General features: G+C 39.6%; 1 protein-coding gene across 3 annotated transcripts; it reads left to right on the top strand.

Annotated features, from left to right (window-relative positions):
* The first annotated feature begins 918 nt into the window (after window positions 1-918).
* Window positions 919-18,895, top strand: cabp2b (calcium binding protein 2b). 3 transcript variants are annotated; one of them, XM_035954787.2, is made up of 7 exons: window positions 919-1,454; window positions 2,050-2,325; window positions 16,759-16,789; window positions 16,900-17,034; window positions 17,274-17,383; window positions 18,302-18,449; window positions 18,534-18,895. In XM_035954787.2, the coding sequence occupies exons 1-7, from the start codon at window positions 1,371-1,373 to the stop codon at window positions 18,557-18,559; spliced, it is 810 nt and encodes a 269-aa protein (XP_035810680.2). In that variant the 5' UTR covers window positions 919-1,370; the 3' UTR covers window positions 18,560-18,895. The 3 variants fall into 3 exon arrangements, with proteins under 3 accessions (XP_035810680.2, XP_035810681.1, XP_023140463.1); XM_035954788.2 differs by lacking the exons at window positions 919-1,454; window positions 2,050-2,325 and adding exons at window positions 12,771-13,149; window positions 14,530-14,724; XM_023284695.3 differs by lacking the exons at window positions 919-1,454; window positions 2,050-2,325 and adding an exon at window positions 12,774-13,149.
* Window positions 18,896-19,873: the final 978 nt, after the last annotated feature.

Genomic DNA, 19,873 nt, shown 5'->3' with positions numbered 1-19,873 from the left:
AAAACTGAGATGCTTTATCAGCCAGACACCTGCCAGCGTCCCCGATTTCTACTGGAAGGAGGGAGAAAGGAGGGGAAAACAAACTGATGGGGGTATTTTAGTTATAGAAAGCTGATGCTTTTAGTGGAATTAGTAGCTTTGGAGAAACACTACGAAGCTACAGTATACGGCTGTTTTTAGAGAGCTGAATAGTGCCGTAACATGTTCACACGCTTATGTGAACCGTCATGTCTAAAAATAGAGGTCAGCGGTGACATGTTCACCTGTGTGTGCCTGCTGTGTGGGGTCAGCCATGCTTGCTGGATGAGATTATGCACGGAGGACAACACCGAGGCGATGCTCTGTAGACAAACTGCAGTCTTTCATCACTGCATGGCTGCTGATTTCGTTGCATCCCTTCGTCTCTGTGCGTCTCTCGTTGTCACTGAATGAAGAGCTGACCTGGGCATCGCAGGGGGGAAAAAAAATTAATTTGTCTTACAACAAAGGCTCCAAATTTGACAGGGGATTGAGGGCGGATTGATCGAGAGACAAGGGGAGAAGGAAAGCAAGGAGAGCAGTGAGGATTAGGAAATGATGGTGACAAGAAAGAGACAAGGAGACCAATTCTGAGAAAAAATAAAGATGAGATGGAACAGGATCAGTGTAAACAGCAAGAAAAACATAAAAGAATGACATAAGATTTTGTCTGACAGCAGATTTCATGAAGGCTTTGTAGACACCGATGGCAGGAGGGGTTGTTGAGACAAAGCGCCCAGGCAACAGGAGGAGTGTCCACCTGTGATGAAGGGGAAAAGGTGGAAAAGGGGGAGGAAGAGAAGGAGAGAGAGAGGTCGACGTGTTACAGGTAGATAACGCGAGGGAGGTAAAGTTCAGGAGGTATAGAGTGTCACCTAAAGGATCAGGAGATAACAAGCGAGGGCAGAGGTGCAGGAACTCAATCCAGGAGCCAAGACTGCAGCTGATGATAAAACCTCCTCACCTGCTCACACCAGGAGGGAGATATGGACGGGAGCATCTGAGAAAACGCCTTCAGGAAATAAAAAAAGAGGAACATTTGTGCTTTAATTTTTCCTGGATTCAATTGATTCATTTTTTAAAAATATCCAAACGTAGCACAAGGAAAAAAACTGCAACCACTGCATGAATGGAGCTGAATTTTACCACATTCCTATGAGAGACACTGACAAATCTGATGACCTCTTCGTGTGACTTTTTGTTGGGGATTTTTTCGTTGTTTTTTTTTTTTTAGCACATTGAATTAAAAGCAGCACTGCAGAAAGAAAAAGAGGAGAGACGGGAAGAGAGAGGGTGAGGGAGGGGCAGGGGGAGTGAGAAAGAGAGAGTGTGTGTGAGCCGGTGACACCGACATGTTCATGCTCATTCGAGAGCCGTCCACCGGAGGAGGCGGTGCTGCAGCGATGAGCGGGACAACTGAGAGGAGTGCAAAACAGGTGAGTACGTGTGGAGAGGATGCAACCATGTTTTTATGTAAATATACAAGTATTTCTGTGTGTCACTTGCTCTGTAATGCTGCATGTTCTTATGAAACTCTGCTCCTTATGCTTTTTCTGTATGCCTAGGTCACATTCTATGCTGATTTATGTTGCACACAGTTCAGTTTTGCTTGATTTTCTACCAGTGTTCCATTTAAACTCAGATCTTAGAGCAGTAATGTGGTCTAATGGATGTAAAAGATGATTTTTGCTCTTCAAATCTGGTAAACTGTTGAATTTTGAGAAACTTTATATGTCTTAGAATGAAAACAATCCCTCTAAATGTGTTAGAGTGCCAAAAAATTGGGGATATGTCATAGGAAAGTTTTTATATATAGTAGTTTACTAGATCAAATGTCAGAAATTGCTTCAAAATAAGCACAATGCAACTTTAATTGGCCAGACATCTTACATTCAGTTCTCGTTTCAGGTCATCCGAACCACTGTCCACTGTAATTTGCACCACTAAATTAATAGTACATGTGCATCAGCCTTGACGCACAATAGCTTCACTGCACGGCTTCACTTTCCTTCATCCCTCTGTTGCCCTCAGGTGCAGGCTGCCATCAAGAAGAAGGTGGAGAAGCAGAAGAAGCGAACCAACGAGCAGGGAGACGGTCAGCCTGCTGCTCCTCAGCCTCCTCGGCATCAGAAAGCCAGACAAGTAGCCCAGATGATTGCAGCGGAGGCAGATGAGGACAGCGAGGTGCTGGACGAGCAGCTGGAGGAGATGATGGAGGGACCACAGAGGAGGGAGAAGGAAAAAGAGAAGGAGGGGGAGGAGGAGAACGTTGACCTGCTGCCTATAGTGGACTCTGTGTTTGGACAGGTAGGAGTGTGTTAATGCACAAAAACATGCATGTGTGGATTCTTCTTTGTCTGTGGAAATGTGGAAATGTCAGTCCGTGTGTGTGTGTGTGTGTGTGTGTGTGTGTGTGTGTGTGTGTGTGTGTCTGTGTGTGTGTGTGTGTGTGTGTGTGTGTGTGTGTGCGCACATTAAAGTGTTTCATTTGCTTCTGCATCAAGTTCTCTGGCTGATTGAATGTCCCTCCAGTGGCTTGATTGAAACCCTAAGCTGTCAATTCAAATTTAAAGCCCCGCTGAGCCCCAGCTTTTGTAACTAGCAGTCCTCCTCACACCCCTGACCTCTGACCTTTCAAAGACTTGAAGCCAAATTCAGCACAACGCAACACAAACGTTAACCTGTTTTTTTTTTTCTTTTTTTCGTTCTCGTTTAACCCCAAATCCTCCTGTATGTGGTCGGCTCTGTAAAGCTCGAGCACTATAGCTAAGACCGATGATAGCGTGGGGTTTGAGAGGATTTAAGCTCCTTTACTTTGGGAAACATTACGAAAGTGTAATCCGTAAAAGATACGGCAGTAGTCAGCCAGAGATCCGATGAACACCCTAGCGCTGCAGCCATTGTATCAGCTCGGGATCACATCACATCCCGTCACTCACATGGCAGGAGGCGACACACGACACGGCACGCTAGGACGCTAGGCTAGGCTGCACCATCACAGCATCTGTCACCCCGAGGGTCAGACGTGTGTGAGAAAGTGGTGAGTTTGTGTATGAAAATAAATCAAAAGCAATTACACTCAAGTTAAAGCCTCACTCGCTTCCTGCTGCCGACCTCAGCGTGGCTCATGAGTCACTATGGATTTTAGTTTGTTTTTTTCCTGACATAAAGAAGGAGTCACATCCACCTGATGGCGTCAGCAAGCTCTGAAGAGGCTGAGGTTGGAAACAGGAAATCGATGTAGAAGGAAAGACAAAGTGATGTCAGCAGTGATGCATTGATCCAAAATAGGAAAGAGCGAATGAGTGAGTGAGAGAGAGAGAGAGTGAAGACTGGAGGGAAGAGAAGAGAAGAGAAGAGAAGAGAAGAGAAGAGAAGAGAAGAGAAGAGAAGAGAAGAGAAGAGAAGAGAGTTTTTCATTTTGTGGTCCCTCGGGGGTCCTTGAACCTCACTTTGACAACCAGTGCATTATAGCATGAAGCCTAATAGCAACAGTCAAGTCATAGACATTAGATACAGTGTTCCCAGAGACCCTCAGCCCCCACAGAATGAAATTAACTGAAACAGATGCTTCTACAGACTCATCTCCTTAAAGGGATCTCTCATGAAACAAACCCACTCCCAGACATTACATCAGAAACCTCCACCAACCAGCCAAGTTATGGTTTAGACCCACATCTGTCCAGACTCATGTAATATACTAGTGTTTACTGAAGATTTGCAATGTTAAAGTTAGAGAAGAGAAGAGAAGAGAAGAGAAGAGAAGAGAAGAGAAGAGAAGAGAAGAGAAGAGAAGAGAAGAGAAGAGAGTTTTTCATTTTGTGGTCCCTCGGGGGTCCTTGAACCTCACTTTGACAACCAGTGCATTATAGCATGAAGCCTAATAGCAACAGTCAAGTCATAGACATTAGATACAGTGTTCCCAGAGACCCTCAGCCCCCACAGAATAAAATTAACTGAAACAGACGCTTCCACAGACTCATCTCCTTAAAGGGATCTCTCATGAAACAAACCCACTCCCAGACATTACATCAGAAACCTCCACCAACCAGCCAAGTTACGGTTTAGACCCACATCTGTCCAGACTCATGTATTATACTAGTGTGTACTGAAGATTTGCAATGTTAAAGTTCACTGGGAGGAACAAGATACAAAACAAATTCCTGAATATGTGTTCACATACAACACAAAACTGTAGCTGAGACCTTTAATGATGCTTCAAATCTGGATTTTGTGGCAAAAAAGCTACAAACTCTAATAAGCTGATGCTTCACACACACATCTTCACAGAAGATCTATAAATTTCGTTTCGAGGTCCACACCCAAGATTAGTGTCGCCAATTTAATATCTGAGCAAATGTGAAATATAGTCACAGTCTCTGCTTCTGTTCCCGAGTTAAACAACAGCAGGAAAAGTGTTTTTGTAGAACATGAGGACGTCACAGTAAAGCTGACCTTTGACCTTATGGATCATTTTTATCCAGTATGAAGTTTTGTCATAATTAGTATATGAATTCTTGGTCAGAAATTAGTTCTGTGAGGTCAAAGTGAATTGTTATCATCAGAATGTAATGAGTTTGTCCTTCAGTCCAGGTAAGCATTTAAATACCAGAATACCATAAGCAGTTTCTGACCTATTTTATGTTTATGGGCCGTAATTAAGTATGAATGAATTATCTAAGCATCTAATGTCTCTGGTCATGGCTGTTGCTGGTGTGAAATCAGAATTATGAAGCTTTGATGGGCTTGGATTTACCTCAACGTTCTGAAAATCACATCTTTTCTTTTAAAGATATGCACTTTAGGCTGGTGTTTCGGTTTTAGCATCTGTGAGTACGTGAGAGTCCGCTTTGGTAACAGTGATGCCATTTTCATCATCAGAGGTGAAACATGAAGCTCTATTGCAGATGCCTTCACACTTCCTCATTTTTGTTCACCGTATGTTTATTACAAGGCCACCAAGTGCACATGAAGTAGAAAAATAAAAAGGGTCATTTTGATTCAATGTGCGCGATGCATAGAACCTACTGTGGACGTAGAGAACGTGTCCTGCAAGAGGACTAGAAAGAAGCAACTTAAATGTGACTGGTTCAAACAGACAGTCCCTGATATTATTATACTTTTAAATGATAGAGTTTTGATATTCCACATTACATTCTGGGCTGCACTGTTGCCTTGCAGCTAGAAGATCCCTTGTTCATGTCCTGTCCTGGGCCTGGGCCATGCATACATGGGTTTTCTCCAGCTTCCTCCCACAATCCAAAAACATGCTGAGGTCAATTGATAATTCTAAATTGTCCATAGGTGTGAATGTGAGTGTGATTGTTTGTCTCCTGTGATAGACTGGGTGTCCCCTGCCTTCTCCCCAAGTCAGCTGGATGGATATACATGATATTCTGTTTTTGGTCTTCTTTACTATTATTTGTGGTATTTCAAATATTTAAATATGTTTCAAGATGCATTGTTTTTGCAATAACCCAAACCCAACCCTTTTTCATATAGAAAAAAACACATAATATTGTAGTTATGACTGATGTTTAGTTATAGTTCACTGATTTCCAGATTTCCAGAGAAATGTCTCTTGGAAAAAGGATCAGTTTGAACCCCATTATGTATTAATTCATTATTTATTTACTATTGCAAACTTTATCCTCCATATAAGTGTTACTGTGTCCTTGCTGCCCTGCTGTGCTCTCACTAAAGACTCTTTAGGTGAAACTGGCCATCATAAATTTTTATATTAAGCAGTATTATATAACAAGGACCAAAAGCACTCAGCTTCTATGATATTAAAATCCTGCAAACTGTAATACAAGATCAGCTGTGACACAGTAAACACATATGTGTTACGTATAATACTTTTATCAGATATGCTCTTAATTTATAACGGTTTGAATGCAGGACTTTTAGTTTGTAATTGAACATTTTCCTTCCCTTCTCCCCTCCTTGCTTCCTTCTTTCCTTCACACTCCATCTCTTCTAGTATTTCCCTGCTTGGCGTGTCTTATTGCTGGAAACCAGCTGGTGTACATCTGACACCAGATCAGAACCTGATACACCGACTGGTTTACCTGCTCACACACACACACACACACACACACACACAGGAGTCACATTACCTGATTACTACACACCTCTCACACACATACACAACGCCAGGTTTGTGTTCAAAGTGTATCTGTGCAATAAAATTAACCTCCGGTTGCTGAAGTGACTTCACTCAGTGCTGATACTGAACACTACACAGAAAAGTAATCAAAACAGAAACCCTGTAACATAAATAAACCTGCATGCGTGCACAAACACACACACTCGCTCCTACTGAGAGCATCTCATTTGCGTGATTAATTGAAACCATCAGTAAGAGAGAATGAAGCTGGTAATTAATCAGGTTTTAATGGTATTGTGCGTCTTCGGTTGCGGTCGCTGGTGTCGGTTTTGTCATTAAACAACAAGGTGAATCATGAAGGAGGAACTCTGCAGCAGCTCATAGACAGAAATGACTGATCTGGTTGTGTAGAGCTGATAGACCTTCACTGATCTGCCTAATTGGATTCATGCTGATAAAAATGTTTTGTAGTGTTAATAGCTGTTGTGTTCTGTAGCGGATCTAATGAGCTGGGTTGTTTGATGAAGCGGTTTTGTTTGTTGCTGGTTCAGAGGTTGTTAGATTTTCAAGGTTTATGCTTCGGTTTCAAAGATGTGACGATGAGTTACACAACTGACATTATGCACAAAGTATATCATGTTGTAGTAGGAGTTATGGATGGAAATAAAGCGTTCTTGGAAAAAAAGTCAGACGAAAACACAAAAATGACATCAAAAAACATGAGTGTAGGTGTTCATTAGCACTTTTTTGTAACTCTTCTGGCCTGAATTCCAGCAGATTATTACATCTCAAATCATCAGGGACTTTTTGCTCGATCATCTTTGATTTGCTTAAAACCTTTTTACTTATAAATTATTGATATTTCTAAATATATTTGTTATATTTCAGATTAACACATCAAGTATTTTCCCAGCCTGCTTTATTGCACATTGTAATTTGAGGCAATGTTTGGATGACAATATCTCAGGCATTACTAAAGATAAAAGCCTAAAAAAATCCACTGATATATTTCATCATGTCATTGATTCAAAATCCATAGTCTTGGACAAGTTGATTAAATAATCTCTAACTGTGGGTGAGCTGAAACATGAAAACAATTGAAGCCGTCATAAAAAGTTCCATCACTGAGCACACATGAATGAAAACATTGATAATACACAGATATTTTCTGAACCGTATGCCACAAGAATACAAAACAAAACTTGTAGAATCCTTTTTATAATAAAAAAAATACTTTGTCATATTGTTTTTGAAGTTATTTTTTGTTGAACTTTCATAACTGATTTGTATTACTGTGACATGCAGCAATGTGCAGTTCAGAAAATGTCACTAGTTGACCTCTGCATCATCAGTGTTTTTGTTAATGGGTGCTCAAAGATGGAACTTTAAATGACTGCTTTATTAATTCACATTTTAACTCATAACAGAGAGACTTTTTGATATATTTGTACAATATTGTAGATTCTGAATCAATCGCATTATGAGTAACATCAGTAAAAATTTCAGGCTTTTATCTGTGATAGTTTGTTTGATATTGTCATTCAAACATAGCTTCAAATTTCAATGTGCAAAAAAAATGGGCAATGAATATGAGTTGATGGGAATTTTAAAGAAGAATTTTATCTTGGAAAAGATTGGCAAAAATAATCTGAAATTTCACCGATATATTTATATTTTTTGCTATAAAAATGACAGGTAAATCAGAGATGGTCAAATAGAAATTGTTCTAAAAATTTAATGACTGGAGATGGAAAAACCCTGTTAGGATCCTGCTCTAGCCCCTGCCCTTCTTTCCCTTTTTCCTCTTTTTCTTCCTTTCTCCCCTGAGTCATGATTTGTTTCTGTGTTGACCTGTCTCTCTCTGGCTCCCTCTGTCTGTCTGTCACCTCTCCCTCATGTGTCTCTCTCTCTCCCTGTCTCTCACCCTCCTGCTTCACCTGCTTCACCTGCCTGCACTCTGTCTTGCTGATTGCTTCAATGAGTTTCAGCTGCAGCAATCAGTTCACACCATTCACCTGTTCTCCACCTCACCTCCACCTATTTAAGCTCTGCCCGTTCATTCACTCCCTGCCGGATCATCGACCCACATGCCCTCTGTTTTTTGCACTCTGTTTTTGGACTCTGTTTTTTCCCCTCCTCTGGGTTTCCCTCACTTGGACTCAGCAGTTCTTTTGGATTCTCGCTAGCCCTGTTTTGTCCCCAGCCAGTAGCTCCAGTCTCATCTCCATTCACCCCAGATTCCCCGAGCCTGCTTCCCTACCCCTTCTGTTCAGTTCCCCCATTTTGTAAGTACCCGTCCTTTGCTTAGTTTTGTTAGTTCTAGTTTAGTGATCTTCCGTTCTTAAATTCATAGTGTTTGTTAGTGGTTTGGTTTAGTCTGTTTTCCCCTCGGTTATCAGTTTCCCCATTTTGTAAGTATCCCTCTTTAGCTTAGTTTTAAGTCGGTTCAGTTTGTAGATTTCCGTTTTTATATTCATAGAGTTTGCTGTTAGAGTTTAGTAGTTTTGGTTTGGTTCTTCCCCCCAGTTCAGTTCTGTGTTCCTGTATTGATTAGTTATTTAGCAAAATAAATCTCTTTCAGTTATTCACTTGTCTGTCAGTTTCTGTGAGTCTGCGCTTGGGTTCCCCAGCTCCCCCCGTAACAAACCCAGGTGTTACTTTTCAGGTGTTAAATTTTAAATGCAAGCATGGGAACCTTTCTTATATAACATATTTTAGACTTGATATATAATTATAAATGTGCTCAAAATATGACTTATTTGTTGTCGGGGATTGTTTGCTTTAGATTTCTGCTTTCTTTTTCATGCATGTGTCCATATACCTGCATCATGGGTCAGTGTGGAACAGAAAAAATTTGTTTCCATTACCCTCCTGTTGTCCTCATTTATGGGCACCAAAAAATATTGTTTCCTTGTCTGAAAAAAATGAAAAAATTCAGCAAAAAAATTCCCCAAATTTCTGAAAATTTGCAAAACCTTCAGGAAGAAAATTCCAATAATTCCTTAAAAATTTCCTTTAAAAGTTTTATTTAAAAAAAAAAAAAATCCCCCAAATGTGGCAAGAAAATTCTTCTTAATCTCATTCATCCGATTGACAGCACTCAGATCTGTCTGCATGCTGCATGGATCTCTCAGAATAACCCAAAGCGATAGCTTCCTCTTCCTCTTTTCTTTTCATTCACAATCACCGCTCGTAAGCTGCAATCTGTTGGAATGTTTGTCTAAAATTAGAACTTGTATCATTACTATCTCACACATTTACTGCAGCAGCTGTCAGATAGTTATTGGAATGTCCTGAACTGGCCTGTAGTGGACACTGCTGCCTATTACAGACATAAACTGTGTTTACATGTATGAGAATGTAGATTGTTTTTAAGAGGCCCTACACGCTTTATCACTGCCCTTCGGAGAAGTCTCGATCACTTTACTCTCAGTTTAGTGGCATCTTACAGTGTGAGACAACTTGAATGAATTTCCTATTCTATCATAACTTTGCCTTTCAACAACCTTTGAATTTTTAAAGCTTGTAATTCACTGTCTGACTCTCAACTTTACAATCACTGCTCTCACAGAACCAGTTTGTGTCCACATACACAACTGTTTCCTCACAAGTTTGTTAGTTCAAATGAAAATGTGTTGATATCTAAATAATGTAATTATTTAAAAAAATGAATGAAATATAACAAGGCACAAAGTAAACATCTCTGCCGCCTGAGAGAGGTGTAGATGGAAGCCACGGCCTATTATAACTAAACTCTGAACTGAATCAAATTAATTCTCACTAAAATTAATTTTAAATAAATTTAATTGAATTATATTTCATTGAAATTAATCAAACTAAATTGAATGGAAGTATATCAAATTAAAACTAATTTAACTGGATTAAGAAAATGTTAATTTAATTGAGCTGAACTGAAAATAAATGAATCAAACTGATTTGAACTGAAGTAGGCTGAATTGATTTTAATTAAACTGCAGTGAACTGAACTGAGCTGAATTTAACGTATTTAATTCAACTGAAATGAATAAGCAATAGTAAACATAATGGTGGGGTCGGATTTGTAGATGGAACAGCAGCGAAAATCGCATCAGTGATGAGTAAAATTTACCACCTGGTCTGCTGCTCGTGCACACACACACACACACACACACACACACACACACATGCATTGACTTTCCTGGAAATTTAACCCAAACAAAACTACTATTTACCAGATTTTACATATTACCTTACCAGTGCTTGTTTTTTTTCTGGGTCTCCCGAGGCGACCGTGTTAACAGATTTGTGCCACCACCATATGAATAATACAAACACAGATGCACATCAACACAAGCTGTGCTCTCTGTGTGGACGCGCTGCAGTAAGAAGCATTTTAAATCTGTTCTTGGAAAGATTTGTTGGCAGATGCTTTGTAAAAGCTCAGCTGACCACTTACAGCACTGAACTCACAGTCCTTCCCAATTGCTTTAACATCCACATCAATTCAGACAGATTGGCCAAACTAGTCGTGGAATGTTAGAGGTGAAGTTCAACAAGAGCTCAAAGCATCTCACGCTCTGAGTGATTACATCCTGCTAAATCTGACCTGAGGTGATATTATTGTTTGGCTTGAGTCGTAATTTTCTAAAGCATTACAGCTCATTTGCGGCGCTCTTAATCAGTTTGAAAGTTCATTACAAACTGAGCTGTGAAACTTTTTAATTCTTCTAGGAAACACTTGAACTCACAGCTCAGTGAAGCCCTAGTTTCTCTGAAACCTTTCTGGGAAATGAATGAAAGACTTGTTTTGCTTTGAATAGCTGTGTTTTTAGAATGAAACTTTTCATTTAGAGTGAATCCTTAACTCATAATATCAGGAAAAATACCAAACTGTGACAGGCCACAAATAAATCCTCTGTTCTATAGCCGTCTCTAAGAATATTGCACATGAATTGAATCTTCATTTTTCACACATCTTAATGTGACCTAAATGCACCTCTTTAGTCTTTTATTAACCTATGATCATTAGTCTACAACTATTTTATTGTATCTATTAGTACATATTTTGCTTTGTGCTTGTTTTGTTGTCCTTTGCTTAGTTTGCTGTTATGTTATATGATTTAATTTTGCAAAATTGATCCTCTTACTGTACATATACAGAAACAGAAAAAAAAAAAGAAAAGGGAAAACTCTAGTCGCTGAAGTTGCTGCAGATAATCAGGCCATGAAGGTTTTGATAACATGATGTGTTCCTGTACTTTAGTAAAGGCTTGGATGAATAAATTAAAACAAAAGACAACATTATTATAATGATGTTACAGACATTATATTGTCCATAGGTTAGTATTTAATTAATGCCTGATGGCACAGTCAAATCATATGCTCAAAACACAGAAATGGAAAATGTATATATTGAACCAATTTCATTTTTTTTTTTTTTTTTTTTGTTCATTAGGCAACAACCTAAGCATGAACAGTTCAAACATAAACTGAGACAGTTATCTATTTTTGACGTGGGCTAATCTAAAAACAAAAAAGATAAAAAGCAGTTTCAAAAATGTTTTCATTTGATTCATTTTGATGGTGCGATTTGAGGAAGATTTGCAAAGCATTACACAAACCGATGAGCTTTTCTTCACTATTCTTAAATATTTCCTTAAAAATGTGTTAATTTCATTGAAAAGCTAAGCCTGCTTTATTTAAAACCCTTATTCCATTGAGTAAACCTTAAAAGCCCGATGGAGACAGGTTCCTTTTCTCAGCTGAATTGCTCTCAAAGTGTTTATGCAGTGAGATGTTGCACATATTAAATCAAAGTATGGGGCTTGACCTTTCCAACAGCACTCTTTGGTTGTCTGTGCAACAAAGTTTTGATGAGAAAAGTGATTTTGAATTTACATTGGATTTAGTCAGTTACAAACTACATCTGCACACCGAGTCTTGTTTAAATTACTCATGAACTCATCATTGCATTGATATGTTAATACTTAGATGTGTGTTAGACAGATTTGCATGGCTTGGTTGAGTCTCTTCTACACAATTCTGAAAATATACCTCTACTGCCAACATTTTATGATGTAATAAATGAAAAATCATACAATTTATAATATTAAATTAATTTTTATTGTATATAAAGGCTGCAATTAAATCTTCAGACATTAGCATGTCACATTATGTAAGATCTGAATGGCCATGACTGTTCTGACAATAACAGGATATGGCATGGATGACAAGTCCTCATAATAAATGAGATAAGAACATTATTGTAAAGGCAGAGAAATTACATTAAAAATAGCCTCGGGTTCTTCATAAGACTTTATGCCCACCCAGATATTTATATTTTCAGTTCAACTGTTGAGTTCAGTCTTAGTTTATTGCACAGTTGAGAAAATTCCCACTCTTTTTGTTTCTTCTGAACATCTCTCTAATGTAGTCCTTTCCCCCTTTTTTTCATTACCCGACCTCTTTAATCTAAAATGGTAGGGATTAATCCCTCTCTGTCTATGTCCTCTTAATTCTCCCTCTAAAAGTCCTCATACTGTAGATGAAGTCATTTAAATACTGGTGCAACATGTGAATGAGAGGGAGGGAGGGAGGGAGGGAGGGAGGGAGGGAGGGAGGAGGGAGAGAAGAGCAAAGGGAGGGAAAGAGAGACAGAGGGGGATTAAAAGCCTGCGAGAAGAGAAAGTGATGCTGTGTCTGCAAAGAGACACATGAGCGAGCTGCTTTCTGTTCAGTCCCATTTGGTTTTGCGGAGCTGCTCTCCTCGGTGACATGTCTTGACTTTGGATCAGTCAGTCAGGGTTGCCTTTCTTCTATATCTCGCTTGAATCCGATGTGGCGTCCACTGACCAGAATGGGTCACTTAGAGGTTTTCTTTAACTCGGGAGCTTGAACCAGAGCTGGAAGTCCACAGAGAGGAGAGCAGACAAACAAGTGAGAGAGGAAGGAAACGTTTGGGCAGCAGGTGGACAGTGGCAGGGTGAGACTGCAGAGGTTAGATAATGGGAAACTGCACCAATCCATCCATGAAAGACCAAAAGGTAAGAGCATTCTTTGCTGGACTCCGGCTTACTGGAGCTTGATGCTCTCGCTTGCACTAAAGAAGGAAAATGTTGGACCAATTTGAATAAATTGCTTCAATTTGTAGCACACAAATGAATTATGTTTATCTGAATAAAGTTAAAACATACTGGTTTTAGTCAAATACACTTAAATAATTTGATTCCTGATCCCTCAAGTTACATATTTGCTTTACCTAAATGTAAAATATGAAACATATTGTCATTAGACTTCCTTTTCTGTTTTCTTGTCTTTATTCTGTAATCCTGCTCAAAGAAGTTGCAGCAGAAGAATGTGGATGTTAAATGAGGAATGCTAATGGAGCAGTAAACCAAATTTTTGCACTTTTGCTGAAATTAAAATCCAAGTTTAAAGGGACAAAACATACTTGCCTGTTTTTGTTTTTTTTTTTTACAACTTGCTGTCCTTATTTAATGTCTGATTTTATTTCTTAAACAATGGCATTTCCCCTAAATGCATAAAGCATCGGAAAAATGTGTTAAACTACAGCATTAGCTGTTTCAAACCACAAAATATTCAATATTTTCTGAATGGCAGAGAACAGAGGTGCCTGGTGTTTTACTGACAGTTTGTGCTTTTTGCATTGCATTTGCAGTTTTCTGCTAATTCAGTATCATGCAGTAAATTAGGCTTCTATTGATGTATGATCATGAGGGCGATTCATGCATGCAGACTAATATTGCCATCACCGTCCATGTGTGGTGATTTAGCATCATAAACATTCTTGATGTTAAAGTAAAACAAAACAGAAGAACAAAACTTACCCTCTCTGGTGCTGGCAGCTGTAGTACTTTTAAATCATTTTATCATTCTTAGTATTTATCTTCTTATTTATTCTTTTTATGTAAGAATCGTGATAGAATGAAAACTAAATCAAGTGCTTTTTAAAAACTGTATCTGTCATTTTTAACCACCAAAAAGTGAAAAAAAATGAGCTCCCCAAACATCACAGTGTAGTTTGTACACTGCTATGTGAATTTTTTTTAAAATCTGGAACACTGTACTGTACCAGTGTTTGTTATATACAACATATCAGTCATCAGACCGGAGATTTAGAAGCATGTCCTCAGACAGTGTCAGCAGAATTAATCTGAAGCAAGATGGAGACATAAATAGAATGCTGACCTCAAGACCCAGTAAGAATAATATCTGATGTCAGTGAACTGCCCTAAAATAATAAGACAGTGTCTACAGTCAGATTCTTTCTAATGTTTGCATGACTACAAAACAGTGGTTCTTCCTTGAAAGATGTCAGTAGTCTTTAAATGTGGAGAGATCTGCCACACAGACAATATGTGAGTGAGAATGTGTTGGTTTAACAGCCTGGTCTCCCTCTAAAGGGGCTGGTTTGTTGGGGGAAGCTGAAGGTGAGGGATACAAGCCAGCAAGGTCTACAGCTGGAGGTAGAGGAGGAACAGGAAATGGAGGAAAAGCCATTCAAAGAATCCTTCGGTGTACTGGTGAAGAACTGCAACATGTTGTCCGACATCGTGGGCCCGGCCTGCGTCTTCCTTAAACGGGGCTTTCAGACATTCGTATGTAACAGAGAGAAACACATATGTGTGAAACATCTGTGTCCTCATGTGGCGTGACCCCCAGTGCCACTATTCCACTCGTTTCGATTCATTTTCATCCTTCACATCGTGGCTGACCCTCCTGCTGTCCAACAATCAGCTCAGTCATCCTCCTGCATCACTGACCAGGGCTAGACAATTAAACCTCTGGCACCGCACATGCTCACAGGGGTCGATCACTGGGTGCCATGGAAAATCATTGACTGGCTGTGTGGAGCTTATCATGTGTGGAACAGGGTGATGCTTAGATCAAGGCCGAGTTTCCAACCAGGGAAAGTGGGCAATTAGCTTAAACAGCTCCTAAAAATGCCAAAAAGAGGAAACAAGTCTTTATTTGAACCCTGAAACAAGAGTCCAACTCTCCAGCTGTGCACTGATGCCTTGTGGCCTTTATTTTACTTTATACAGGTTAACATGTACTACCGTTCAAAAGTTTGGGGTCATTTAAAAATCCTTATTTTTGAAAGAAAAGCATTTTTAAATGAAGATAACATTAAATGAATCATAAATCCAGTCTAGACATTGTTAATGTGGTAAATGACTATTCTAGCTGGAAACAGCTGATTTTTAATGGAATATCTACATAGAGGTACAGAGGAACATCTCCAGCAACCATCACTCCTGTGTTCTAATGCTACATTGTGTTAGCTAATGGTGTTGAAAGGGTAATTGATGATTAGAAAACCCTTGTGCAATTATGTTAGCACATGAATGAAAGTGCTAGTTTTCATGGAAAACATCAAATTGTCTGGGCGACCCCAAACTTTTGAACGGTAGTGTATAAATCCAGACAGAATCCAAACCAAAGGTCTCACCAGAAGGAATCATTGGCTAGTAGGAGTCCAACTTTCTTGTGTTTTCCTACACTTGATTTCAATCTGACCTGAGAAAAATAGTGGACTGAAAATCTCACATTAATGGAAAAGTGCAACAGCTTTGGATTGTGGGATGTTTATTTTCCAGTGTTTCATATCACATCTGATGAAAAACCCAGTAAAATGAATTCAAGTTATGTTATCAGTTTGTCCAGTTCTGGAGTCCTCTGTAATGAGGTTAAACTGTGTGTACTTCTGTGGTAATGTGGCTTGACCTCTCAGTATTACATATCTCACTTATTGTGTAAAAATGAGGTTGAGGATTTTATCAGAGCAACCAAAGTAAATAAACTGATCTCTGCGGATTTGCACCGTATTGTTTCTCTCTAAAGCTCTTAGCAGAACATCCTCTGCACTGAGTCGCAGCTTCTATCGTGTGTGCTTTTGTGCTTGCATGCAAACCCAAGTGCTATATGCACCTAGTATATATGTATTCATGTATGTATGTGAATAATGGACATGTGTCCCAGGATCTCTGTGAAGCTAAACCTCCCAAATCTCCTAATCTCTAAATGTGTGCTGCCTAGAAGCCTCCCACATCTAATCTAGTTACCCATTATAATTTCTTGGACATTAATTGTCATATATAGTATACCATAATTTCATGTTGATTCAGTTCATATAGATTCAGACACCGCTTGTCATATTAAAATGCTCTTGATTTGTCTGTGTGATGCAGTCTACTGAGGAACGTTACTCCACATTTGCAAATTGTATTAAAGTATGGTTTGAAGTAAAAACACAGAGTAAACAGCCAACATCGCACATTCTCCATTTCAGTTCAACCGCATAAAGCCGAACGCATTAATCAAAACACTGGCCAGATGTCAAAATTTTGATTACACATGATGGAAAATATTTGTATACACAATATTTTCCACTCATTAATCATTTTTCTCTGTTTCTGTGCTTAAACTTTGCGTTCATTACTTCCTTGTTCAGCTTGTCCTGATAAAGTCATGTGTGTGCGTGCGTGTGTGTGCTTGGATCATGTTTCTGTAAGTATGCTTGTGTTTGTATCTGTGCAGTATGTCCGCAGTATTTTGTGCACGAGTCTTTGTGAGTTGTGTGTGAATGAGGTCTAGCAGAAGCTAACATGTGACACTTGTCCCTCCAACAGGACAGAGAGCTGAGACCAGAGGAGATTGAAGGTGAGACGATAAATGTGCAGAAATCCACAGTGTGTTTTTTCCATTAAGACATCTTAATATGATACCTGGAGTATGACTGTTATCGCATGCTTTCTGTGTGTTTTTACCAGAGCTCCGTGAGGCATTTGTGGAGTTTGATAAGAACAAGAAGGGCTACATCAGTCACAAAGACCTGGGGGAGTGTATGAGGACCATGGGATACATGCCTACAGAGATGGAGCTCATCGAACTGAGCCAACAGATCTGTGAGTGGAGCCAAAAACACCTGACAGAGAGCAAAAAAACTGACTGGATAAGAACAAGAAAGCAACATGAAGTTAAATCAATCGGCTTGTATTTACTGTTAATGCAGTTAGTTTCTCTTTTTACGAAAATAATTTAAATGTGAGGACACCAGAAACTGCAAACTGCAAACAACTAAGGACCAGAACTGGCATCCACCCTTGTTCTAGTTTTTACATATCTTTGCATGTGTGTCTTTCAGGTGGAGGTAAAGTTGACTTTGAGGACTTTGTGGAGCTGATGGGACCCAAGATGCTGGCGGAGACAGCGGACATGATCGGAGTCAAAGAACTGAGAGATGCATTCAAAGAGGTCTGGTTACACACACCATGATTTAAAGGCATAGTTATGTTTCAATGCAGACATTTTCCGTCATAAAACTACGATGTAACGTTTTCAGTTGCTGAATTCCATTTCAGTAGCTCCACCTGTGCTCTAATCTTATCAATGCAGACACAACAATAAGATAAATGTGCACAAAACACTAACAAACACAGGTGCCCTTGGATTAAAATCTTCAAATGTGCAAAAGACATGCATGCAATAGAGGAGCTGGACTATTTAAAGCTTCAGTAAATTGTCATTTCCCTGGCTTGTTTATAAAACAATGAGAAAATAATAGTGATAGACCTTGTTCACAGCAGATATGACAAGAAAATCAACAGCGTGAATAATTTACATTAATTATGGCTGCATTCCACAGGTTCAGTGTTCTGAGCCGCTTAATTAGTGCTATTAATGTGCTACAAGAAGCCCAACTAATGGGAACAAAAAGCAACAAAGACAGAAAATTAGCACATGCTTAAAGAAACAACAGGTCTAACTAGATTAAACGAGAAGAAAAACAACATGAAAATAGAACTTGGGAAGATTTTAACTTGGAAGAAAAGTCAGTCATCACTTGTACAGCAGAAACAAATAGTTCATGATAATGGTATTTCAGGGTGGCTTTCCTCCTTTTGTTAATATTGTAGGTTTCTTATTAGTTTGCTGATTGATAAACCATCAAGGCATGAACCTTTTTCCATCCAGAAAATATTTGGGAAACACAACATGAATAAAGAAGGATTAAAAAATGTCTATTAACTCCCATTTGGTAGGAATATAAAGAATGACACTGTGAGCTGCCAAGCAATGAAAGCAAACTGGAGCATTTCCTACAATGTCTGTGTTTTGAACTTGGTGTGACGTGATCCTTAGTTTCTGTTTCCTTCCTCTCTCTGTGTCCAGTTTGACTCTAACGGTGATGGTCAGATCAGTTTGATGGAGCTGCGTGAGGCCATGAAGAAGCTGATGGGAGAACAAGTGACGAACAAAGAGATAAATGAGGTCCTCAGAGACATCGACCTCAATGGAGACGGTCAGGTGGACTTCGAGGGTGAGACAGTCATAATGGGATCTGCCAAGAGACCACAATCTTTTTCTTCTTCTCCCTTCTCACTGCTTTCTCTTGTCTTTGCAGAGTTTGTGCGAATGATGTCCCGCTGACTGGCCCATATGTCAAACTGTGGGATAAAACACTACACTGTAGTGAACTTTCTTCATTTGCTCTGAAGGTCATGTGTGTAAATTCATATTTTTGTATTAAATAAACAAAAGAAAAAAAACTCTACAACTAATACAACTTCGCACATCTGAATTTGAGGTGAAATATAAAGCATTTGAACCGCTGTGAAACATATCAGAAGCTTCACAGTTCACATTCATGATTTTCTGTTTTTCTAGATGTATTTTTATATATGAGTGTTTGTTCTCTGAGTGTAAAATCTTGCTTGTAAATTGTATAAAAGTATTTTTTAATCAATAAAATATATAAGAATTGGACAGACTGGTTTTACTATTCTGATCGTTCATTTACTTCCAAACGTGGACAAAAGTTCCTTTTTCTGACACTAAAATGGTTTGTTGAGTCATGTCAACAAAATAAAGTAACGCGGGGGGCGCTGCTGAGCTTTCAATGGAGTAAGACGTGACTTCGGAACCTCCTGCCGTTTTCGCTTAAAATTGTATGTTATCTGCGCATTTCGCTGACATACTTGGCCCTATCTTGCTTCACTCTACTTTCCGGACTGAAATAGAATATTTTTCTGCGTTGAAATGGCTGATAAGACCACGAAAACCCGCAAAGCTGTGCAGACACAACTCAGGCCCGTTGCGACCACGTCCCCGGGTGAGCCACCAGCTACCGCTACGTCCACTTCGCTGCTAGCCGACCTCGATACCACACCGCCCTCAGGCTGGAGTTGCTGGCTTCGCTGAGGAAAGATATTGCTGGCATCTTTAAAAAAGAACTCCAGGAAACTCTCGGTGATACTCTGTCGACTATCAAGCTTGACCTGCAGGCGGTGAAAACACAACTGGCCCAAGACAGAGCTGCTACTGATGCTAGCTTGGCTACGCTAAGAGGTACGGTGGGGGAAATGGAGCAGGCGCTGTCGGGGTGCACCGATGACATCGCCGTGATGAAAAAGACCATAGAGAGCCTTACTGCTAACATGAATAAGCTCGAGAATAAATGTGAAGATCTAGAGTCCAGATCACGACGTAATAATATCAGGATTGTGGGAGTTCCGGAGGGCAACGATTCCTGCACTACAGCTGCTGTAGCCGCGTTGTTAAAGGAGGCGTTCAGTCTGCAAAAGGAGCCGCTGCTGGACAGAGCCCACCGGACCCTTCAACCGAAGCCCAAGCCCCACGAACGACCGAGAGCCATTGTGTGCAGATTTCACTACTACAGTGACTGTGTGGACATTGTGCGCCGTGCGAGGGAGCTTCAACAGATTAAAGTCCGGGACTCGACCA

Source organism: Amphiprion ocellaris, chromosome 13 (assembly GCF_022539595.1).
Source record: "Amphiprion ocellaris isolate individual 3 ecotype Okinawa chromosome 13, ASM2253959v1, whole genome shotgun sequence".
NCBI classification, from domain to species: Eukaryota; Metazoa; Chordata; class Actinopteri; family Pomacentridae; genus Amphiprion; species Amphiprion ocellaris.
The sequence above is the reverse complement of the archived record's forward strand: the minus strand, read 5'-3'. Positions and strand labels throughout refer to the sequence as shown.

Bases quoted from the DNA above. Each gene is read 5' to 3' on its own strand.
- cabp2b (XM_035954787.2), top strand. From the start codon at position 1,371: ATGTTCATGCTCATTCGAGAGCCGTCCACCGGAGGAGGCGGTGCTGCA. The intron at 1,455-2,049 runs GTGAGTACGTGT...TGTTGCCCTCAG, and splicing joins CTGAGAGGAGTGCAAAACAG to GTGCAGGCTGCCATCAAGAA. The intron at 18,450-18,533 runs GTGAGACAGTCA...TTGTCTTTGCAG, and splicing joins CGGTCAGGTGGACTTCGAGG to AGTTTGTGCGAATGATGTCC.